Source organism: Bos mutus, chromosome 8 (assembly GCF_027580195.1).
Source record: "Bos mutus isolate GX-2022 chromosome 8, NWIPB_WYAK_1.1, whole genome shotgun sequence".
Classification (NCBI taxonomy): domain Eukaryota; kingdom Metazoa; phylum Chordata; class Mammalia; order Artiodactyla; family Bovidae; genus Bos; species Bos mutus.
The window spans coordinates 2,244,245-2,268,978 of record NC_091624.1 but is presented as its reverse complement, the minus strand read 5'-3'; the positions used below and the strand labels follow the sequence as shown (position 1 = coordinate 2,268,978).

The window sequence follows — 24,734 nt, the reverse complement described above, 5'->3', positions numbered from 1 at the left end:
GTAGAGTCTGATTTGGGAGCTGGAAATCCAGAAGCTGGTTTCTTTAATACCTTCCAGTAGGGGACGCTAGAGAACAATGAGGCACGCCTTGTGAAGCTGGAGGTTAAACTGTGACCCCTGGCCTTTCCTGTGTTTCTGGGCGGGGCAGTGAAGGAGTCACGTGGTTGTCGTTGCCTTTAAGGAATGGTGGTGTCCAGGGGAGGGGTTGGGTTTTAGGGGCAGGGGGACCACAGCCACCGTAGGCGTGGAACCAGCTCTCCTCGGTGGTGGAGACACTGAGGATTCTTCTGCCCATGTGTCTGCAGCTAAGCGCTACATCGAGACGGACCCAGCTAATCGTGACCGGCGGACCCCCATCACTGTGGTGAAGCAGGGCTTCGAGCCCCCCTCGTTCGTGGGCTGGTTCCTCGGCTGGGATGACAACTATTGGTCTGTGGACCCCTTGGACAGGGCCCTCGCTGAGCTGGCTGCCTGAGGAAGGCAGGCCCCACCCCATTGCCGGCCAGTGCCTTTCAGAACTGTCCGCCCTTCGAGAGGAGACCTTAGAGTGAGCAGGGTCAACCTGGTGTGTGTGCGCGTGTGGTTGGTTTTTTCTTTTTCCTTTTTTTTTTTTTACTGTAGCCAAAACAGCCCTGCAAAAATTCAGGGTCCTTGCAGAATTGTCTCAAGTGTCTGTGCTTTTGAAAATTGAATTCAATAAAAAGCTTTTTGAAGTGTGTGACCTGCTGTGGTTGTTTGTCCTGAGAAGTATCCTCACTGTTCTGGGAAGGGTCCATGGGGTGGGGGTGGGGGGTTGGCCTGTGCCTGAGACCCAGTGAATGAGCTTCATTCAACCCACATATAAATCTGATCCTCCGAGAAGCAGATGCCAAGATGAGATGGAATGGGCAGAGACTGCACTAGGGGGAGAGTGCTTGTATGGAAGGAGATTGATAGGCAGCCAGAGGAGGCTGGAGAGCCTTCAGACAGATGCCATCTGACCCCATGTGAAGCAGGGAGGAAGAGGGGTTGGGTGGATGCGTCTTAGACAGCCGTGCAGTCCAGGAGGCTTTTGCATAGCTTTTGGGGAGTCCTGAGACAAAGTGAAAAAAAAATTAATGGCATAGTCCCATTTGTGTTGTTAATTTATCCTTTTGATCATTTGCAAATGTACGATTCAGCAGCGCTGAAGACACTGGTGGCGTTGTGGAGCTGTCCCCACCATCTCCACCCAAACCTTTTTCCTAATCCCCAGCTTAGCTTTATACCCTGTGCCCATGACACAACTCCTTCCCTCTTCCTACTTCCCATCTGCCCCTGGGAACCTTATTGCACTTTCTGTCTCTGTGAACTTGCCTGTTCTAGGTGCATCGTGGAAGTGGAACCATGCACTTGCCTTCTGTCTGGCTTATTTCACTTAGCTTGATGCTTTCAGGATTCATACATTTTACAGCCCATAAAGTAACTGCATTCTTCTTGTGGCTGAATACTATTCCATCGTGTGTGTATATACCGTCTCATTCATGCTTTCATCCATCGATGGACACTCAGATCCTCTCCACCTTTTGGCTGCTGTGAATAATGCCTCTGGGGGTCTTCCCTGGTGGTCCAGTGGTTAAGAATCCCTCTTCAACGTGGGGGACGGAGGTTCAGTCCCTGGTTGGGGGTGCTGCAGGGCAACTAAGATCCCGTGTGCCGCAGCTGAGAGTTGATGCAGACGAATAAATAGATTTTCTTTAAAAAAAAGTGTTACTCTGAACGTTGGTGTACAAATATTTGTTTGATTCAGAATGTTCTAGAGCCCATCAGCCAACAAAGGCGATGAAGGTCTCCCAGGAGCGGATGAAGTGTGTCTAATCGCCCCACTTCGGTCAGTCATTGGGAGGCACGGCCTTGGAACACTGGGGGCAAGGAGGTCAAGGCAGTAGCGGGACCCTAGAGTCACTTACACTCCCGGGGGTTGCCCTCCCCTGGAGCATCTACATGGCTCTTCTTCGTCTCCTCTGCTTGCCACGAGTGTTTCTGCTGACAGGAGGTGCCCCTGGGTGCTCTCCGAGTTTGCAGCATGGGTGAGGGCCTCTGTGCCCCTTTGGTCCCCAGACCCTGACTCTCTGCTCATGCTCACGTTGTCACAAAGTCCTGTTAGGCAGAAGAGGAAACAGGAGTCCAGAATGGGAGTGGCTAAAAGACAAGGAGGGGAAAAGCCCGCGAAAATAGGACAAAGGAAGGTCCAAGGACTGGAGTGAGGACCTCAGATGGAGCCCAGTTTACACAGGGCAGGCCCAGGGGAAGGAAAAACCATGTAAAAAGAAGAGCCAAAGGGCCGGGGGTCATGCACGGGCACTCTCTCTCTCTCTTTCCTCTTCGCATCTTTTGGGTCGGCTTGCCCTCATGCCTCGAGGATGTTATTTTCCTTTATTTTCTAAATAACACGGAGCTGTGACACCATCCAAGAGCTGTGACACGCTGAGGGCTTTAACGTCCGTCGCTTCAAATTTTTGTTGTAATGAGACAGAAACGAGGAAATTGCACACTCCCCTGACAGTGCCTGTTAGACATTTCCATGAACTCGTGTCTCTAAACCTTTTCTCCATGGAGATCCCAAATCAGTCCAAAGAACTGAAGAGGGACAAGCCCCTCCCCTCCCCTCCATCCTTCTGGTCTTTTCTCTGGTGGTTTCCTCTTTTGTTCCATGCCACCTCCCTCTCCCCCATCCCTATCAAGTTACAGAAGGAAAACTCCCCTGCAGAGGATGTAGAAGAACAGAAGCCAGTGTGAGGGGTTCTGGGGTGGGAAGGGCGTGTGTGTGTGTGTGTGTGTGTGTGTGTGTGTGTGTGTGTGTTTACACCATTGTTTCCAAAGCTGGCTGATCATGCAAATTGCCCAGGGAGCTTTTTAAAAGTATAAAATTCCCCAGGGGGAGCCCTACCTCAAGAGAGTCTGATTCATCGCAGAAGTGACGAATGTATCGGGGAAGGAATTTTCCAGGTGACACAGTCGGGGTGGGAGGTGGGTCAGGTCATGTCAGGCACTTGTGCTGTGTTGTGTGCTTGGTCGCTCAGTCCTGTCCAACTCCTTGCAACCCCACGGACTGTAGCCCGCCAGGCTCCTCTGTCCATGGGGATTCTCCAGGCAAGAATACTGGAGTGGGCTGGCATTTCCTCCTCCATGGAATCTTTCCAATCCAGGGATGGAACCCACATTGTGGGCAGATTCTTTACTGTCTGAGGCAGGGTGTGAGCAGCCCCGAGTCGGAGCTGGAGGGAGGCTGCTGTGCTCAGGGACAAACAGCAGGAATTGCGGGGCGGGGGTAAGGGGAGGCTAGGGCAGAAGACAGGGAAGGCAGGAATTCACAGAGGGCCTCAAAGTCTGCAGAGAGGGGGTTGGACTTGAACTTGTAATGCCTGCCTTTATTCCAGAAGGCCAATTTCAGGGTCAAAGCTATTAACATGACAAATGCGAAACTCTGGAACAAAGGGGCCTTGACCACCTGGAGCTTGTAGGGCTTCCCTAGCGGCGGGGAGGCCTGTCTAGACAGCTCCCAGTCCTGGCAACCTGAGGGAGTCCAGCACAGGTGAACCCGCCCTGCAGTTTTCATTTCCTTTTATTGGCATTCAAGGAGGTTTATTGGCCAATTTCTGTTTATTGGTGCCTGTGGCTTCAGAGAGAGAGACCTGTGAACTCTGAGAAAGGGAGTTGCCTGAGGCAACTGAATTGCTTCAGCCCCGTATTTTTTCTCTCAAAGGCAAAATAATGAGTCAGGAACACTATCACTTCAACCACATATTTTTCTCTTCCTAATGGTTTTTGAGAGACGGTGGATTCCATCATGTACGATGGAGAAGTCATTGCAAAATGCCATGAAATGCCCAAGTGCCAATGGGGCGTCTCCTGGAAAGAGGTTGGCCTGGGCTTAGAACCTGCATCCTATCTTGGACAATTCAGTTGAATAGATAACATATTTATGCCAGGCAGTGTGCAAGGCACTAAGCATAGGACAGAAAACTTACGTGAGCTTCAGTTTCCCCCCTGCAAAATGGTAATACTGTCTTTGTACAGTACCCAACCAGAGTTGTCACAATGGAGGGCTTGAAAGCTGGACTTCGAAGTCAGACCTGGGTTCAAGTCAAATTCAGTGATTTTAAAACTGGGATCAATAGAATTCTACGAGGTGCTTCAGTGATTTCACAATTTGGTTGAAATTTAGTTTTTAAAGTGGTAACAAATATCACAGACACTCGAAACAAACGGGAAACTGAAGGTAGAGCCTCATTTAAGGATGTAACTGCCTTTCTAACTCCAATTGTTTTCAATGCAGCCTCACTGATTGACATTAAGTAAATGTTATAAATGTGAACTTGAGAATTTATTCGTTTACTTTGGAGTTTCCTTTGAAAAAACAGGGGGAAAGGTTGCGGCTAAAAAGAAGTTTGGAAATAGGTGGTTCACTATTTCCTAGCAGAGTGACCTTGTGAAGCAGCCCAGTGTAAAGATCACAGAAATATTTTAAAAGGCCACGTAACCTCAGAGATCTGTGGAAGCCCGGTTTCCTCCCACTCAGGTGAGTGTGTTGTAACATGTCGTGGCTACAAACACCCAACCTACTTCTTTCACTCGGACTGAACTGACAGCCCAAAACTGAAGTTTAAGGCCTGCTTGGCTATGAATGCAAAATTCCACTAGTCAAATTTGAATCTCAACAGTGCTGAAAAGCTGTGGTCTGCATATAAAGTGACTGGTGGTGTGTGCACGGGAGTGGTGGGGGCAGGCGCTGTCACACGAGGGCACAACAGACGCCTCAGGAGTCTGACTGTAGACAGAGCCACGTTTGACTCTCAAGTCTGCTGCTTCCTAACCATGTGATGCTGGGTAAGGCACTCTGAACTCCAGGGTCCTCATCAGTAACATGGGGATAAAAATGCATCCCATCAAGCTGTTTTGAAGATAAAATGTGTGCACAAGTACTTGAGCACAGAGCCGGGTGCCTGCTGCTCCACAGGTGGTGGCCGTTGATCCAAGGCCGCTCTTCGTTTTCTCCGGGTTTCTCGGGGAGCTAGTGGTAAAGAACCCGCCTGCCACGCAGGAGACACGTGGAATGCAGGCTCAGCCCCGGGCTGGGACGATCCCTACAACAGGAAATGGAAGCCCACTCCCGTATTCTTGCCTGCAAAATTTCATGGTTCATGGACATAGGAGCTCGGCAGGCCCCGTGCACGGGTCACAGGGTCAGCCATGGCTGCGCGTGCCTTTCGTTCATCTCGGCGGTGCTGGGCCTTGTCTGGCCGTGGCCGGGGGTGGAGGTGCTGCTCTGTACTTGTGGCACGCGGGCTTAGCTGCCCTTCAGCATGTGGGATCTTGGCTCCCTGCCTAGGGACTGAACTCCCGTCCCCTGCGTTGGAAGGCGGATTCTTAACCACTGGACACCAGGGAAATCCCTCAGGACAGTCTTTTAAAGGTTGAATGTCGCAGGTAACACCCATAGCTTTTTGGAGGGTAGGGGTTGTTTTTTCTCTTTATTTTAAAGCTTTCCAAATGGAAATATCCTATTTGCTTTTTCTGATAGATTTGTGATTATCGTAAAACATTAAAATATAGAAAAAGTGAAAGCTTCTATGTGATGTCTTCCAAAAACATCCATTCTTAACTCTTTGGTATAGGTTTTTACAATGCCCCCCATTGGTTTTATATCATTTATTCCTCTTTATAAGTAGGGTTTATGCCAGTGAGTTAGCTGGGTGACAGGAAGAAGTGAGGCCCTGTCCTGTTTGGGAAATCAGACCAGCCAAGGATTCGTGGATCTCAAACTCCTCAGGGAAGCTGCGTGGACACCAGAGGGAGTAAGACACGACAGACGGCAGAAGGCCGTGGCCTCCCCTCTTCCTCTGGCCCAGGAAGAGTGTGCAGCAGCCAAAGCAGCCAGTCCAGGCCTGGAGAAACACATGTGCCACTTCTGAAAAACGAAATCCACACATACCACATGCAGGCAGAAACAGATTCTCATCCCAGAAAATCAGTATGAGCTCACACTTTATTATGCACAGCATTGCAGAGGGGGCCGCCTGGAAAAGCCCTCGCACTAAGGGGGCCACCTGGAAAAGCCCTCGCACTAACACTGCCCGCTGTCACCCTGCAGCTCCTTCTACGGCTCCTCTCTCCCAGGCGACTTAACTTCAACCCACAACCCACGAGGAAGAAGAGCGAAGACTGTCTGGTGTCTGGAAACAGACTCAAGGAACAGAAAGCACTGAACCTTAAAGTCTGAGAAGAGACTTTTAGCCAGGATATGCGGTTGTCTCCTGGTCCTTAGTAGTCAGGGGTGAGCCACCTCGCAAAAGAGAGAAAATCATTTCAATTTTAAAATTGAAAATAGAAATGCAGCTTGAGTTCCAAGTCAAAATGCTCCATATACATCTAATGAGCTCAGCCAGGACCCGGATCCACGGTGGTCCAAGGCTCCGTAAAGTAAACTTGGAAATGGGCTGCTGGGGAGGGACTCAGGAAGACTGACAAGTGACCCGCTGAGGACAGATACAAGGGGCGGCTCTGGGTGAGGACACTGCTATTTTTAAATTTTTAAAAGTGATCTCACAGCTTCCAAGAGGAAGCAGTACAAATGCACTAGCCGGCTTTCCAGAAACCAACAGGAAGAATACCAGGTGCTTGGCTTCACAGGCATTTGTGAAACGGAAGATGCTTCCTAAAATTACAGCGGTTCAGAAGCGCTGACCAGTTCCTCCTTCAGCATCAACATATATGACAGAAAGATGACCAGGCAAATCAAAAAGAGCCATATCTCTACAGATATGCCAAGTTTGACTGTTCTTCCAAGCTCCTTGGATACTGTGTGCCTGACTATGAATTCCTTCTGTTACTTAATGAACGGTAACCAAGATAGCTCACAGCGTCCAAGAGTTGTTAACATGCAGACAGTAAAATATAGTTTTCTAAAGATGTATTTTATCAAGTATTAGTCCTTAAGCCATTCAAATTGGTGTATAAACAACTATTTATAGGACTTAGAGAAAATTTTATTTTAAAAATTCAAATATTTAGAATCTGACATATGAGAATAGGCAAAAGTGAGAAAAAAGCACTTCTGTGGTAAGTATTTAGCTGGTTTGAAAGAGAGAGGAATCATTTACTCATAAAGGGGCTCAATGACGTTAAAAACAACAACCCGCGTTGTTCTGAACGGATCCCTAAAGCAGTGGGTTTAAGGCCCTCAAGAATCTGGGTGATCATCTCCCTCGATCTTGACCTCCAGTGCTGACAGGCACTGGCAAGAACATGTCTCCTCTCAAGTAAGGAATAGTTTGCAACCTGCTCTGAGTTTAGAAAGTAGACGAACGTTAGGAAAATTTCCTTAATTAAGATTCCCCGGAAGTAAGGCACGCGTGGCCCAGAGAAGCTGCTTGTAGCCCAAGGTCACTATTCTCTGCAAAATGTTTGTCTTGCAGAGATACTCTATCTTCTTGCTTCTGGCCTGGAGGCTGATGGAGGGTGCAGAACGACTCGATGAAATCTGAAAGAAGATGGACTTCACCTATCATGGAGCAATCTAAACACATGAACTTTTAAATATTTTAGAGTAAGGTTATCTTACATTAATCACCTCTCTCTCTCATGTCGTATTTACAAGCTAACAACCTTCATCTGTTGCTAGGATCACTACGCGTTGTAAGAATATCACACTCAACCTATGGAACAGGGGAGGGAGGGAGAAAGGCCCAGCGTGCACCCCTCCACCTCCCGGCTGAGGGCCGGTTTGGGCCCGTCTCAGCTCTGCCGCCCCCGCGGCTCACTGTTTTGGCCCCATGATAGTCTGCAGCATGTCTATGGGCAGAGGGAAGATGATGGTCGAGTTTTTCTCAGCAGCAATGGTGGTCAGCGTCTGCAGGTACCGCAGCTGGAGGGCGGCGGGAGACTCGGTGATGACCATGGAGGCCTCTTTCAGAGCCCTGGACGCGTTCATTTCTCCCTCAGCCGCAATGACCTACGGAGCAGCGGCAAGAAGAGATTAAACCAGAGGAAACGCTGGTTGTCAAGCTGCAGCCTTCAAACTAGGGCACGTCTGGCTCCAGCCACACATTTCCAGGGAGTCGGCCAGAACAGTTCCCAGGAAAACAGCTTCCAGATACTCAGTTTCTGTGATCTTCTCCCTGTAACTGATGTGCCTGAGTGTGTGCCAGAGGTCAAGACACCGTCTTTACAGGAGGGGGGATGGACCGGGGGATGCGAACCGATTTATATGCAATGCTATGGATCTAATGGATAACCAATGGGAACTGACTGTAGCACAGGGGACTCTACTCAAGGCTCTGGTGACCTATATGGGAAGAAAATCCAAAAAACAGGGGATGGATGCATACGTATCACTGATTCACTTTGCAGCACAGGAGAAACGAACATTATGAAGCAACTATACTCCAATAAGAATTGAAAAAAAAGACATCCTCTTTTACTATTTATTGTCTTTCTCCCATTTCCAGGGCGTCAAACAAAGGGAAAATTCAGAATTCTGTGTAGGAGTTGAGAAAGTGAATGACCCAAATGACTGGATACAAAGCCTTTTGCAAGTCAGATAGATTTTCAATTCTTTGATTTCAAAGAAAGGGAAGAGGACCTTATTGTACTGCAAGCTGATAGATAATTAAAAATGTTTTTCATGAAAGATCAAAAAAGTCATAGGATTTTTCAGCACATAAATTCAGAGGGAGTGCTAAGTACTGTATAAAAGTATTTAAAAAAACCCCTTCCATTTCCATCTACTTATTTATATAAATAAGATTTCTTACTTCTCATACTTGTAGAAACGAAAAATAAGAGAACTGATGCCGACTCTTGCCTATTCTAGCAATAAGTAAGAGCCGTCGACAAGACACGGACTCATTCTTCATTCATCTCATTGAGACCCTTGGTTGTAGTCAGAGAAAACTGCGAAGTAGTTTAACTTATATACTAGATGTGTTTCAGAAGGGTGATGAAATAATTCATAACAAAATATATTAGGAAAGGACTCTGTAGGGATGTGAAATGAAAACATAAATTCAAGGAGAAAAACGAAAAATGAAAATTCCTAACTATTAAAAGAGCTTATTTTCTCATCATTCTATAAAATAGAGAATGGAATCATTGTTACCTAAATTTCAAAGAAAGCATTTAAAATGAATGATGTTAACAGTTTTACCTCAAAATGTCAATATTTAAAACATGCCAGGACTTATATGTTTGGCAAATATCCACATTCAAAATGAAAAAATGTACATGTCTATTTAAAATGTGAGATGGGACACAGATTTTCTGAATTCTTTGAGGGGTTATGTGAGCAAAGCTTGAAGGCTTTTGGAGAGGTGGGGAGGGCAGGGGTTTTAGAGTTTAGGTGGCTGCTGCTGCTGCTAAGTCACTTCAGTCGTGTCCAACTCTGTGCGACCCCATAGACGGCAGCCCACCAGGCTCCACCGTCCCTGGGATTCTCCAGGCAAGAACACTGGAGTGGGTTGCCATTTCCTTCTCCAATGCATGAAAGTGAAAAGTGAAAGTGAAGTTGCTTAGTCATGTCCGACTCCAAGAGTACTGGAGTGGGTTGCCATTGCCTTCTCCAAGAGTTTAGGTGGTCTTGAGCTCAAATTGCAAACCTAACGCTTCCTAGCTGAATGTCCTCAGAAAGGTTATTTAACATTCTGAGCCTCAGTTTCTTATTCTTAAAATGGGAAAGCACCGACCTCATGGGACCATTGTAAGGAAGACAGAGGTCTGTTACGTGTTGAAGTGTATAAACAGAGCTAATTACATAGCAAGGGCGAGTGACCAGACCTAACTTTTGGATCCACCTATGCCCTAATTCTTAAGAGAGTCAGAAGCCAAGTCAAGGCAGCTATTCCTAAGTCCTAATCCTAGGAGGACAGGTGTAAAGATACCATAACCCTCCTAAAAGTATAGTTAGGTTGTTCTCACAGGAATCTCAAAATACTAATGGTTTTTTTTTTCTTCTTATGCTAAATTTTTATTTCAATGCAACTGCATAAGTATGAGTATTTATTCAACGTATAACAATTATGACATCCACAGGGAATTTCTTAGGGGAAATAAGACTGCAAACACTATTGCACAGATCCTAAAAAACTATTAGGCTGGTAAATCTACAACTTACAGCTGGAGGTTTTCAATACTTCTGTGAATATGAGAATTGAAAGCAATGGTCTTACGACCAGTATAATTTCATTCAGTTACACAGTAAGCTTTGGGGCCTCCCGGGTGTCAAGACCTATAAAGGGGCTAGGGTAGAGGAGGGACTCCTCCACGTCCTTCAGCTCCTGGCCAAGCAGGGCAGATGGACTCGGAAGCAGATCATTTCATTCCAACGTGACAAATGCTGACTGAGGCAGGTACAAGACCCAGAGCTGGCAGGAAGAGGAAAGCAGTTTTTGCCAAAGGTGAAGTGGTGGGGTTATGCCCTCGATGAAGCGGAACAATAGAGGATGGAGGCCTTGCTGTTTGGACTAAGGTGAGAAAGACTATTTCAGGCAGAACATGGGAAAAGGTACTGCGGTATAAAAAAACCTAGTGTTCCAGGAAACTATAAGCAGGTGAGCACTGTGAGGAGGAGGGGGAGGTGGGGGCGAACAGGGCAGAGGGGGAGTGAACTGTGAGTGGGGGAGGGGGGAGGGGGTGAATAGGGAGGGGGGTGAGCAGGAGGGGGAGGTGGGGGTGAACAGGAGGGGGAGGTGGGGGTGAACTGGGGGGGCTGAACAGGACGGGGAGGGGGGTGAACAGGAGGGCGGGAAGGGCAGCAGGGACCCAGGTGTTCGTCTTTATCCTGAAGGCGGTGGGAAGCCTCAGAGTTAGAGAAAAGCCTCCACCAGATGTTAGAGCATCAGTATGAGAAGAGACGGAGGAGAGCTTTCAGAGCGACCTGGTGTCAGTCACCAGTGGTGTGGGCGGAGAAGGAAATGGGCTGTTGAGACTCAACAGTGTGGGGTGGACTGGGCGGGACTCGAGGGGCACAGGCTGTGTCTGGGTTCTGTGCTGTGCATTAGGTGAGACAGAGGAGCCTTACTGGAAGAAGGGACCAGATTAGAGGATAAAAACTGGAATTTATCAGCATTTTAAAGCATTATGTCCCCCTAAGTGTGTGGGAAGGGCCCAGTGCCAGCCACACTGAGAAGAACTCTGGGAACTGTCTCCCAGGCAAGGCCTGGACAGAACACACAAGCTGACCCTGCCACGGGCACAGCAGGCTCTGATTTTTCCCGTCAGCTCAGATGTCCAATAAGGCGCTTTTTTTTTTCCCCCTGTCTGGACACAGATCAACTGCAAAGATAGCTCAGCTCCCACTACCAATCAGCACACCATTTCTTGGCTGGGAAGCCAGACCCACCCAGCTGGGCACACATTTTGTTACTAGAAAAGCTGGTCTGAGTGAGCTGCCAAAGATGTGAACACAATACCCTAGCCGTGTCTAATACAAGCCAAGCGGGTGCTGTGGGCAGGGTCTTAGAAACCAGGCACTCGCAGTTTCTGCCAGAAGCCCGGAGCCCTGTCAATCGACACTTCCTATTCACAGAGCATCGTGTCAAAGCTCGGAGAAGGCAATGGCACCCCACTCCAGTACTCTTGCCTGGAAAATCCCATGGACGGAGGAGCCTGGTGGGCTGCAGTCCACGGGGTCGCTAAGAGTCAGACTGAGCGACTTCCCTTTCACTTTTCACTTTCATGCATTGGAGAAGGAAATGGCAACCCACTCCAGTGTTCCTGCCTGGAGAATCCCAGGGACAGGGGAGGCTGGTGGGCTGCCATCTATGGGGTCGCACAGAGTTGGACATGACTGAAGCGACTTAGCAGCAGCAGCAGCAGCAGCAGCAGCAGCAGTGTCATAGCTGGTGAGTTCAGGCCTGTGGAAGGGTCCTGCTGTCTCCTCCTGCGGCCCAGGGGGCTGCTCTGAGGGAAGGGCTGGAAAGGCCACCTGCGTCCTGTACTCCACCCGCTCAGTTATCACACAACTAGGTCCAGAGGTGCAAGCCCAAAGCCCATGCCAGGCACTTTTCTGAGAATCGTGACAAAGGAAAAAAGGGAGAATCTGCAAGCACAAAAGATATTACATTTCCAGTCACGGTCTGAAAACCTTAAAAGAGGTCCCGCTAACATAACAGTTCAGGAGAATCTGTCCTCTTGTAACTTTTCTCTCAAATGACGCTTGTGAGCACTTAATGTGCTCATTTTCTTTGCAGTCTAGGAAGTCTTCATCTCAACCACTATCCATTCAGCTAGCAGCGGATGTCTGGATAATCTCTAGTCAGGGGTACTACAAAGTGCTGCTGTGAACACTCCAGCACACGTCTTCTGGGAAACAAGCATGCATTCCGCTCAGATCCACGTGGCCAGACGCTCCAGAGCTGTCGCACCAATGCGTGTTCTCGCCACCGAGACCTCCCCCTCCCCCACACTTGGATCTTTCTTTCTTGTTTAAACCCATTACAGTGAATGTTTAGAGTGGCATCTGCTTGTGACATGAGTTTGCATTTCAGGCTAATTAACTTGAGGAATTTTTCTCTGAAGTCTCTTAGTCGATAGACTCTTACAACCTTTTCCTTTGCAATTTATTTAAGAAACAGTGACCCCTATTTCTCTGAGAACTTGAATACTGGGCCTTGTGGTTGTTGTAGGATAACTGGACTCTATGGAAGAATTAAGACTCCTTGAGATTCTGTGTGTTAACCCCACCCTTACTGCTACTGCTAAGTCGCTTCAGTCGTGTCCAACTCTGTGTGACCCCATAGACGGCAGCCCACCAGGCTCCCCCGTCCCTGGGATTCTCCAGGCAGGAACACTGGAGTGGGTTGCCATTTCCTTCTCCAATGCATGAAAGTGAAAAGTGAAAGGGAAGTCGCTCAGTCGTGTCTGACTCTTAGCGACCCCGTGGACTGCAGCCCACCAGGCTCCTCCGTCCATGGGATTTTCCAGGCAAGAGTACTGGAGTGGGGTGCCACTGCCTTCTCCGAACCCCAACCTTAAAGACAGCCAGATCCAGTGAGAGCCCAGTAATTCAGAATCCTAAGTGACTTTATTTTTTCTTATAAAGCGAAGTCAGGAGCTCTTTCCTAACTGGTGGAATGTTTGCAAAGGAGGCTCAGTCCTTCCTGGAAAGAAGGCAGTGAGGAGCACAAGAAATCTTAACTTCCACAGTCACTAATCAACTGTGTGATTTTGAGATCACATCACTTTTTTGGGGTTTGATATTTTTGTCAAAATAGTGGGAATGGCAAATGCGTTTCGTTCTCAGGGCCAATTTCAAGCAGCTGTGGGTGGTTACCGAGTGTGCATCAGGGCTTCCCAGCTGGCGCTGGAGGGAGAGCCTGCCTGCCAGTGCAGGGGACTCGAGAGACATGGGTTTGATCCCTGGGCTGGGAAAATCCCCTGCAGGAGGAAATGGCAGCCCACTCTAGTGTTCTTGCCTGAAAAATCCCATGGACAGAGGAGTATGGCAGGCTATAGCCCATAGGGTGGCGAAGAGTCAGGTATTACTGAATCGACTTAGCTCGCCCGTACGCACACCTAGAGTGCTTCAGCAGCATTCTCAGGTCAAGCCCAAGCTCAGTGGAAAGCAGCGCTGTGGTCAACGACGGGCATGGGAGCTGGAGGGGGACAGGCAGCATCTGTCACCTTCAGAAGATAATCTCTAAGGACCCTTGGGGCGCCAATATTCTGTATCGTCTATGTATGATAAATTATATTATTCAACGTGGTTTGGGAACCGGGCTTTTGGTTAATGACAGATTCTAGGTAAAAGGGATCCCTCATTTTCAAAATAACTAAATTATAGTGAGGCATAGTTAATATCATTCTCATAAATACAATTAAATCTTCTAAATAAAATATCATGGTTTGGAGAGAAAAGACTTGAGGGCCCTGCAGTGTCGGAAGCGCCAGTCAACCCACTGTTGTTCAGTCGCTCAGTCGCGTCCAACTCTGCGACCCCACGGACGGCAGCCCACCAGGCTCCTCTGTCCATGGGCTTTTCCAGGCAAGAGCACTGGAGTGGGTCGCCATTTCCTTCTCAAGAAGATCTTCCTGACCCAGGGATCAAACATGAGTCTCCTGCTTGGCAGGTGGATTCTTTACCACTGAGTCACCTGAGAAGCCCAATTAACACATTAGGAAAATCTAAAAGTTCTGGTTAGTGAAACATTCTGGATGCAGTGTGTCAAATGAATCTATTTGGTGCTGGCTAAAAAATTAGAGTGACCCATCTGTGGCTTTGGAGAAGGCAATGGCAACTCACTCCAGTACTCTTGCCTGGAGAATCCCATGGATGGAGGAGCCTAGTAGACTGCAGTCCACGGGGTCACTAAGAGTCGGACAGGACTGAGCGACTTCACTTTCACTTTTCACTTTCATGCAATGGAGAAAGAAATGGCAACCCACTCCAGTGTCCTTGCCTGGAGAATCCCAGGGACAGGGGAGCCTGGTGGGCTGCGGTCTATGGGGTCACACAGAGTCAGACACAACTGAAGCGACTTAGCAGCAGCAGCATCTGTAGCTTACAGGGCATCCTAACAGAAGGGCAGGGTTCTGTGGTTAGCCAGTTATCACCAGCTGCTACTGTTTTCTAACAACAACAAATTGGTTCGCTACTGGTATCTTGGGAGATCTGTCACGTCCACAGCAACTGCTCCTATGAAGACTGTCCCTCTTCCTCCATCTATTCACAGGTGAGGGGGTGTGGGACCTTTTTAAGATCTTTGATCGAAGCTGGGTCACTCTGAAGTGAATCTGGGGTGGGGGCTGGTCTGCTTCCCACAGCATTCGGCCGGGAGACACACGCACTTGAGAACCAGACCTTCTCCCCTCCAGCTGTCTGCAGCGAGGCGAGGCCCAGGATGTGGAATGCCTGCCTCCCCTGAGGCTGCCTTCTGGTCTCTGGCTTTGATTCTGGTGAGGCTTGACTCTACTTCCTACCCTTGGGTTTGGTAAGACATCCTTATGAACTCATTTGAACATATCTTCTTTTCCAGATTCACAAATATTCCCTCAGCACCTCCCATGGATGTCACACACCCATGCAGGGTTAAAACACAGTCAGGGATGATGATTTAAAAAAAAGACAAAAAGGGGAAAAAAATCAGACATCAAGGAAAAAGAAGTGGGAAAAAAAAAAGAGGAGAGAAAGGAAGATGGAAACTGTAAGAAGGAAGAACAACTTGGGAAAAGGAAGAAAGAGACAAAAATAAGGAAGGGATGGGACAGCCGTTCACTCTGAAGTCAGACTGTTGGTGTGTCCTTAACAGAGGGCTGGGAGAATAACGCAGGGCGTACGCAGTTCTAACAGAGCCAGGCAGCTACCTATGTACTGGAATTCCTAGGAGGTGCGGTTTGTAAGAAAGCAAGGTGAAGGACAGTATGTGCTGTGACCCTACTTCTGTAAAATAGGCCAGCAGACTGACAGCCTAGTCAATAAACCCCAGTGAAAATCTGGGGGTGTCAACATATACACTGAGCTGGTAAGAGTAGTGGCCTCTGGTGGGAGGGGATATGATTTAAAGTGATGAGGAGAGCTTTCATCTTTGCTACTTTGGGACTATTTGGATTTTTTACAACCAGCATGTTTACATTGTATATTTAAAAAGGAAGACTCAACGGGAAAAACAAACCACACAAAAAACACAAAGGTACCTTGGCTCGGGCCTCCCGGGACGCCTCTGCCTCTGCAGCCATGGCTCTCTGCAACTGCACTGGCAGCTTCACGTCCTTAATTTCCACGCGCTCCACCTTTATTCCCCAGTCATCAGTGGCATCATCCAGGGTACACTGTTAGGAAGACAGAAGGCAGGCTGAAAATGTTCAGTCCTCGCTCAGGAGCCTAAGGCAGCTGTGTTCACTGGGATCTGGAGTGGGTGAGGCGCTGGTGGAGGGCTGCGGAGAGAGTCAGCCACGGCGGCATGCAGGCTGAAGTGGGAGGCTGGATTACTGGGAAGTTTTCTTGATTCTGCTACTAATAAGCTAATGTGGGTTGGCAAACGTTTTCTAAAAGAGCTAAATTCCTTCTGCTGCTGCTAAGTCGCTTCATTCGTGTCCAGATCTTTGCGACCCAATGGACTGTAGTCCTCCAGGCTCCTCTGTCCATAGGATTCTCCAAGCAAGAACACTGGAGTGGGTTGTCATGCCCTCCTCCAGGGACCTCCCTGACCCAGGAACTGAACCTGCGTCTCTACGGCTCCTGCACAGCAGGCGGGTTCCTTACCCGCCTTAGTGCCTCCTGGGAAGCCCTAAAAGGGTTACAGTGGCTACTGATTTTCAGTGTCTGTTGCAACTAACTCTGCTGTGCAGATTAAAAGTGGCCATGGAAAATAATATACCAATCAATGGGTGTGGCTGCATTCTAATAAAACTGCACTTATTAAAACAGGTGGCCAGAGAACTCCTGAGCTAATGGGACTGTGCAAGCCAGGCTACTTCTTTGTGCTTCAACCTCCTCCCTTTACAACGGGAGGAGTGAAATCACACTATTCCATTTCATACGGTTGTTGGGGCATCACAAGAGACCAAAGAAATCTGCACAAACAGTAACAGTTCAGGTGATGGTACCTGATTTTTTTTGACCAAGTCAGATTTGATTCATCATCTGTTATGAAGGCAAGATTGGAAAGTGCAGGAGTTACAAACAAAGTCATAGGACTCGCACAGAACGTGGCTCCAGCCATACCTGCCCTGGCTTGCAGAATAGCCTCTGAACTATTATGCTAAAAGAAAAAGGCTAACACTAACTTTGGGGAAAAAAATTTATACTGGAGGGAATTTAAAAACAATGCACGCATTGGAGTGTTATTAACCTATAACCAACTTATATGAAAAAAATCCCCCTCCATCAAGCTTGGGGAGAGTTTTCTATGAAGAAAAAAAGGCCAGTGATTCTCCAAGTTGACTTAATGAAAAGTTGTCAAATGCCCATGGGCCCTGTACTCCTCTTCCCAAACCTGCAGTTGAGCTGCGCCAGTGGTGCCCACCTCACCTGCATGTTGTGTGCGATTTCCTCCCTGTCAGAGAGGATCTGGGAAAGGTTCTTGGTGCCCAGGACATTCCTCAGGGTCGTTTGTGCCAAGAGACGGGTTGCTGAGTCAGCGTTGGTGATGTTTGCCACGGCCAGAGTAGCGTTCTGCACACGGTAATAGACCACGCCGTCCACGCTGATGGTGACCGAGTCCTTAGTGAGGATCTGCGACGCAGGGAGGCAACGGGAAGTCCATCAGCCTCCCCTTTAATAAGGCTGCAAGGACTGTGATCCCACTGAATGTCTTAAAATAAGAGCTGATTTTTTTAGTAAGTGCTATTGACTGAATGTTTGCATCTCCCTAAAATTCATGTTGAAACTCCATCCCCAATGTGTTGGTGTTTGGAGGTGGGGCCTTTGGGAGGCCACGAGGGTGGAGCCCTCATGAATGGGATTAGCACCCTTATAAAAGAGACCCCAGAGAGACCCCTCCCCCTTCTACTACATGAGATCATAAAGTGAGGACACAAACAGTGATCTAGGAATGGGGAGGCAGGCCCTCATCAGACACCACATTTGCTGGTGTCTTCACCAGCACTACTTCAGAACTGTGAACACTACATATCTGGTTTATAAGCCACCGAATTTGTTACAGAGACCGCAAGGGACTAAGACCGCCAAGTATCAGGATGTTCACTATGTCTTAAAAATTTTAATAAAGTACTTTCGTTTACTATTAATTCCATTCACTCATTTGCTCATTCAACACATACTGAGACTTAGTCACAGTCAGTAGCCGGCACTGTGCTAGGTTTCAGGGATAAAGGCATGAAAAACACTTAGTTCCTACTTTCAAGGAGGTCAGGGAATCAAGTGACGCTCTAAGGGACAAAGATGGGCAGTTGCAGGTGGCAGAGGTGAGACATGAACTAACTCTTGAAAAAGGAAATAATTTTCTGAGGATGGAGTGAGAGTATCCAAGGCAGACAGCAATGTGTGACAAGGGGCGGGGGCGCCAGAGAGCCTGTGTCTGATGAGCCTGAAGCAGTGCAGTGTTAATGGGACCAAAGAACTGAACTCTCTTCACAGGGCGATGTCAGGGTGAAAGCATATTTACAGTGTGCTTCATAAAATGGTTACAGGACACAGACCCAGTGTGTCAGTGCTTCCTGTCACGTTCAACGGCAGAGTCCTTGGTTTGGTTCAAAGCCCTTTGATACCTGTCCTCTGGCCTCCTTCCTCCCCACTCCTGCACACGTCCTCCACTGGACGATGTGGGGCTCCCACATGCACCACGCTCCTTGTCCCGGGCCTCCCTGCAGGCGTTCCTCTGCTAGGGGGTCCCCCTCATCTCTCCTCCCCACAACGTCAGACGGGTACGGCATCTAAGACACAGCTCAAGTGTCCTCTTCTCTATGAAACTTGCCTGACCCTCCCGGCAGAGTTACACACTCATTCCTTCACCCAGTCCCTGCAGTGACGTGATTTATTGACACCACTGCCTCCCTGTTCGACTATGAACTTCTGAAGGCAGTCTGTCCTTTTATCTGTAGCACTGGCAGAGTGCTTGATACACAGCAGGTAGTCAGTAAAACAGGAGAAGGACTAGACTGTGGGAGGAGCAGTGTGGGGAGAGTCAGGAGGCCTCAACTACAGTCCCAGCTCTGCCAGCTCCTCCTCAGGGACCTCCAGCGAGGGCTTTCAGCTGTTTGACTTAGCGACTCCTCATCTGTAAGATGGGGCTACTAATATTGCCCAATTCTAAGCAAATTTCTTTGAAGGTCAAAAAAGATGTTTGCAAGTGAAGCCATTTTGAGAATGTAAAGATGTACATGGGAAAAAGTCATAAAAATGGTAATAGCTGTTTAGTTCTGCCAGGCATAAAAAGAGTTAATTCTTTTTTCTCAGTAACATAAAAATACTTCAAATTTGGAGAAGTGGGGAGTTTGTAAATAGATACATAATATATTACCATCTTGTGTGAAAATTAATTTTTTCCCATGATGTGATGGAAAATGTTGGTCATTTCTAAAGGAATTCTTGCCATGGAGACTCTGCCATGGCTGGAGCTTTGTAAAGTTGCAGCTTCTCTATCTACTGATTATTGTAGGCAGAGTGTTTATCTTCCTTCATAACAAGTTCACAGGGGATCAGAAAAAGGACTGCTTGCCAAGTTTCAAACCGCTCTGCGTTCAGGGAGCAGCTGGAAGGCAGAGGCTTGCCGTGACCCTGCCAGATGCTCGCTGTGTTTACAGAGGAAAGTGCCAGAACTCCCTGCTACCCTCAGAGGGCTCCTTCTAAGAGTCAACCTTCCACACAGAGAATACAGACGTGCTCTCAGTCTTGCTTTTACGGGTAAAACGATTTCTGGTGTCACTACATACGTGTGGATTACAAAGTCTCGCCTCACTGACTGCTTGGCTCAGGACCAGCAGCGAAGCTTCTGAGCTGCTCTCTGGATTCTGTGACCAGGCTCCACCGCTCTGCTGAGGGCCTGGCCTCGGGCCAGCAAACACCAGCAGTTCTCTTTGGTCCTGCTTCTCAGGCCTTCTACCTGTGATGGTCATGACGCCCCCTCAGACACAAGGGCCAGGATGGCCATCACTGTGTCAAGGGCTGGGACGGAACGAACGTAGGATGCACTCAGCATGGAGCTGTCCCACAGCTAAGCCTTGACCCGGGACTCTGAAGGTCCTGGCCCTGTCCTTGAGTCGGGAGGAATTCTTGTCTACTTTCTGGGATTCTGCTGTGAGCTTCAACGGTGAGGCACTTTGAAAAAGCATGAAATAATTACTCATATAAAATATCATATTCTTATCTAAAATACCAAATGGGCAGTCTCTAATTCTTTGGCTTCTAACCAGTTTACCCAGAATACTGTCAAGCACTGTAAGAGGAATGTTCTATCAGAAACCCAGAGAGAAGTGTGGTAGGGAGAGCGCTGATGACAGTGGTAATGGTGAATTATGCTTACACTGACGCTACAGTACGTTTATAATAATAATAAGCACTTTCACAGCGCTGACTACTTATCAGCCTCTGCTCTAAGCACTTTGCATAGAGCGTCTCATTTAGTCCTCACAAGAACTCTATAGAGTAGGTCCTGCTATTATAACCTCTACTTTATAGATGAGGAAATGCGGGCATAAAGAGAAGTTAAAGAACTTGCTGGAGGTCACAGGGCCAGAAACCGCTGAGGGCAGAGGGGCTCTCCAGCTGTGCTGTGGCCGCTGGCCCCGCTGCCTCTCCACGCCAGGCCCCGGACAGCTCAGTCACCCACAGCAAACGACAACCTTACCTCCTGAGGAGGAATATCAAATGAAATAGTCCTCATGTCCACTTTGATGAAGCTGTCAGTGCACGGCAGAATAAAAAACAAACCTGCAACAGAGACATACCTGAGGTCAGTGCACACTGGCTCCTCACTCATCAGCTCACCGTGCCCTTCCTTCTCACAGGATCAACCCGATTAACCGCAAGGAAGCAGGGCGTCTCAGTGGGTGCGCTGGGAGCCAGGAACGGCACCCTGGACCCCCGAGTGGATACGCTGGGAGCCAGGAACGGCACCCTGGACCCCCGAGTGGGTGCGCTGGGAGCCAGGAACGGCACCCTGGACCCCCGAGTGGGTGCGCTGGGAGCCAGGAACGGCACCCTGGACCCCCGAGTGGGTGCGCTGGGAGCCAGGAACGGCACCCTGGACCCCCGAGTGGGTGCGCTGGGAGCCAGGAACGGCACCCTGGACCCCCGAGTGGGTGCGCTGGGAGCCAGGAACGGCACCCTGGACCCCCGAGTGGGTGCGCTGGGAGCCAGGGACGGCACCCTGGACCCCCGAGTGGGTGCGCTGGGAGCCAGGGACGGCACCCTGGACCCCCGAGTGGATACGCTGGGAGCCAGGAATGGCACCCTGGACCCCCGAGTGGGTGCACTGGGAGCCAGGAACGGCACCCTGGACGCCGCGGCTTTCTCCCCACAGCCAGCCGTCCCCTCGAGACCTGTGGGCTGCATTTCCTTACTCCGCTTTTACTGTCACCCATTTGCTCTCACTCACCATTGTTTCTTGGCCGTCCCACACGGCATGTGGGATCTTAGTTCCCCGCAGGGACTGAACCCGTGCCCCTACAGTGGAAGCGGAGTCTTAACCACTGGACCACCCGGGAAATCCCTGTTTCACTTAGACCGATGCAATTGCTTCTTATGCCATCTTGCTGTTTCTTCCAGTTTGCTTCCCACAAACAAGCCGTACCACGCCCTGCACAACCTGTCCCTGCTGACCTCTTCACCACCCCCTCTTCTCATCCTGCACGCCGGCTCGGCTGGGCTGCCTGCAGTTCACTGAGCCTACAGGGCTCTTCTCTGCATGGCTCTGCACACGTTCTGATCCTGGGGACACCTCTCCTCCAGTTCTCACCTTTTCCTGCCGAGATGTCACCTCCAGAAAGCATCCTGCTACTTGGGGCCGACACTCTTCTCTGGGCTTCCACAGCCACCTGTGACTTCCTGACATAACACTGACCACGTGGGACTGTAACTGTCAACTGTCTCCTTGCCGGCGTCCCACCACCAGGCAGAAAGGTGGCAGAGACTCTGTTTTCATGTCCCTTGAATTCTCAGAGCCTGGAACTCAGTGGGAGCTTAACTGAAGTTTGCCGAAAATAATGACTGGAAGCATTTATTTCAGTAGGGATTCTCACACTCAAATTTCGATAGCTGCAGCTATTTCTGGCCTAAAGATAATCTTATCAACTCAAATAGGAAGGGGAGGGGAGAGGCGGGAAGGAAAGGGTAATTTCTGGTAGGCCGTACTGCTATTGTTGCACAAATTCTGCTGTGAGAAGTCTTCTAAGTCAACAGAGACCTTCATGAAGGAAATCACATCAGTAAAAGGATGCATTTTGCTTTCCAGACCAACAGTGCAAGCACTCACCAGGTCCTTTCGCTCCTCCTTGTAAGATGCGACCCAGTCTAAAGATGATAGCTCTTTCATATTCTTTTATGATCTAGATTAAAAACACAAATCATAATTTAACATGAGGAGTACAAGTACTTACATGCATAGCTTTTGAAATATAATATTTCTCCTCTAAATAGGTGAGATGTTTATAACACTAGATAACAGCTATAGGCAACATGTTAATGTTTAGTGACCCCTCCCAGAATAACCAAGAATTAAGTACTTTTTTGTGGATTACAAAAGCAGTAGATATTCACTGAGTAAAATCTGGATAGTATACAAAGAGTATACAAAAGCAAATTCACAACTTCACTCCTCAGCTGTTAACAATGTTATTCAATTACTCATGAATTGTCAACACAGGGGGAAAAAAGTTAACAGCCTTATAGCTTGTCTTCTGGTTCCTTAAATTATAATAGTAACTAATCTGAAAATTCTTAGAGCATATTTTATCTTTTTAGGAATATGTAAGTGACTGTCATTTATCACAGTATTAATAACTTCATGGAAAATAGATGGGAAACAGTGGAAACAGAGGCAGACTTTATTTTCTTGGGCTCCAAAATCACTGCAGATGGTGACTGCAGCCATGAAATTAAAAGATGCTTACTCCTTGGAAGCAAAGTTATGACCAACCTAGATAGCATATTAAAAAGCAGAGACATTACTTTGCCAACAAAGGTTCGTCTAGTCAAGGCTATGGTTTTTCCTGTGGTCATGTATGGATGTGAGAGTTGGACTGGGAAGAAGGCTGAGCACCGAAGAACTGATGCTTTTGAACTGTGGTGTTGGAAAAGACTCTTGAGAGTCCCTTGGACTGCAAGGAGATCCAACCAGTCCATCCTAAAGGAGATCAGTCCTGAGTGTTCATTGGAGGGACTGATATTGAAGCTGAAACTCCAATACTTTGGCCACCTGATGTGAAGAGCTGACTCACTGGAAAAGACTCTGATGCTGGGGAAAGATTGAGGGCAGGAGGAGAGGGGACAACAGAGGATGAGATGGTTGGATGGCATCATAGACTCGATGGACATGAGTTTGGGTGAACTTCAGGAGTTGGTGATGGACAGGGAGGCCTGGCGTGCTGCAGTCCATGGGGTCCCAAAGAGTCGGACACGAACTGAACTGAATAACTTTATAGAAGAAACACCAGCACAGGGGGGACAGTAACCACGCGGCAGGTGTTGTGTTGAGTATGTAGCTCATTTAACCCCCACAGCAGCCCCATGAGACAGACCTTGCCACTCCTCCCATCTGACAGGTGAGGAAATTCGGCCAAGGTCACACAGTGAACAGTGGCGCCTGCAGCCACACCTCAGAACCCTGACTCTGGAGGACTTTCTCACAGGATTGGCCTGCATCCCCGATTCCAGAAAATTTTAGGTGGTGATCCTTACTTTAACCCGCAGGAAGGGCTGACTGGATAGGGGCTGAAGTCTGTTTTAAAGAAAATTTTTTATTTTTTGGCCACACCCCAAGGCATGTGGGACCTTAGTTCTCTGACCTGAGATCAAACCCACACCCCAGCTCATTGAAAGGTGGGGTCTTAACCACTGGACCACCAGGGAAGTCCCTGAAAAGTGGTCTTAAAATCCCACTGTAATAGGCGGCTGGGGTAAATTTTTCAAGAGATGAAGGGAAAAGAATTATAGGTCAGTATGGTCTCTCTCACACACATACACCCTTCATGGGCTTAGGTACTGATGAGTTGACCCCGTTCCAGATGTGAATGAAATCTTTTTTACCTTTATGCACATCCATATTGACATTGGGAAAGTTATAACCGTGAACAAGAACGATACAGCCACCAAAATCCATCCACAGACACCGAGGCCTGTACTGGGGCTATCTGTGGAAATAGAAAAACATACAGTTCTTACCACTGTCCTTAGCATGAGCCCCATCTTCATCCTCGCCGTTCACTGAACGTCAGTTGTTTACATGGACTTGCCCATCGAGTCCACATAAAACCCTGAGTGCAAGTGCTCCTCCCCTGATCTTTACTGTGTGACGAAGTGACACAACGATCCATACCCAACTACCAAGAAGGTGGAGTTCAGTGCAAAATCGTTACAATACTAAGCACTAAGATACAGCGTCTGTTCAGAACATTCTGAAAACACAAGAATAGGAGCAACTCACACCACACTGTTGGAATGGAGGTGAAACCAGGGTGGGGTGGGCAGGGTGGGCAGGCAGTGGCGGCAGCTGTTAGAAGGGCTTCTTGCGGGATGTGACAGTTAAGGAAAAACCAGTGACAAAGAAGGGGACGGAGGGAAAAGCCATTTAAGCTGAGGGTACAGCGTAAAGGTGAAAATCATGATATACTTTACGAGCTCACTTAGGTCCATCTGTAAAACATCTCACTAGGCATACGCACAGCTTACCGCCCATGTTGGTTTTGCTTTCTTACTATTATGAAAATGCTATAATGAACATCTTTGTACATGGTTTTCCTCCTACATTCCTAACACTTTACCTTTTCTGTAACGTGAAATTGGGTTTTCTGTTTTTGGCTGTGCAGTGTGGCTTGTGGGATCTTAGTTTCTCGATCAGGGATTGAACCCATGCCCTTGGCACTGAAAGTGCAGAGTCCTAACCACTGGTCCACCAGGGAATTTCCTGAAATAGCTTTCTGTCTGATCACAAAGATAATATTAATACAAGTCCCACTCCAAATAGTTTAGAAAAGTATAGAAAAGAATGGGAAAATTACTCAATTCCAAGATGATAAATATTCTTCCAAACCCTTTTTGTGCATGCAAATTTTTCAAAGTAAATAAAATTTGCAACCTATTTCCTTCCCTTCTAGGTATTATT

General features: G+C 48.2%; 2 protein-coding genes across 2 annotated transcripts in view; one reads left to right on the top strand and one right to left on the bottom strand.

The window, feature by feature from the left end:
* The window catches only part of GSN (gelsolin), a 31,346-nt gene extending 30,628 nt beyond the window's left edge, over positions 1 to 718 (top strand). The window contains 1 exon segment of the mRNA XM_070374976.1: positions 306 to 718. Within this exon segment, the coding sequence (XP_070231077.1) occupies positions 306 to 475 (170 nt within the window). The 3' untranslated portion in view covers positions 476 to 718.
* Positions 719 to 5,989: 5,271 nt separating this feature from the next.
* Positions 5,990 to 24,734, bottom strand: part of STOM (stomatin) — a 33,667-nt gene continuing 14,922 nt past the window's right edge. The window contains exons 2-7 of the mRNA XM_005889492.3: positions 23,660 to 23,763; positions 21,888 to 21,960; positions 20,262 to 20,344; positions 16,985 to 17,188; positions 15,649 to 15,783; positions 5,990 to 7,972 (exon numbers count right to left, since the gene is read on the bottom strand). Of these exons, the coding sequence (XP_005889554.1) occupies positions 7,778 to 7,972; positions 15,649 to 15,783; positions 16,985 to 17,188; positions 20,262 to 20,344; positions 21,888 to 21,960; positions 23,660 to 23,763 (794 nt within the window). The 3' untranslated portion in view covers positions 5,990 to 7,777. The remainder of the gene's footprint in view (positions 7,973 to 15,648; positions 15,784 to 16,984; positions 17,189 to 20,261; positions 20,345 to 21,887; positions 21,961 to 23,659; positions 23,764 to 24,734) is intronic.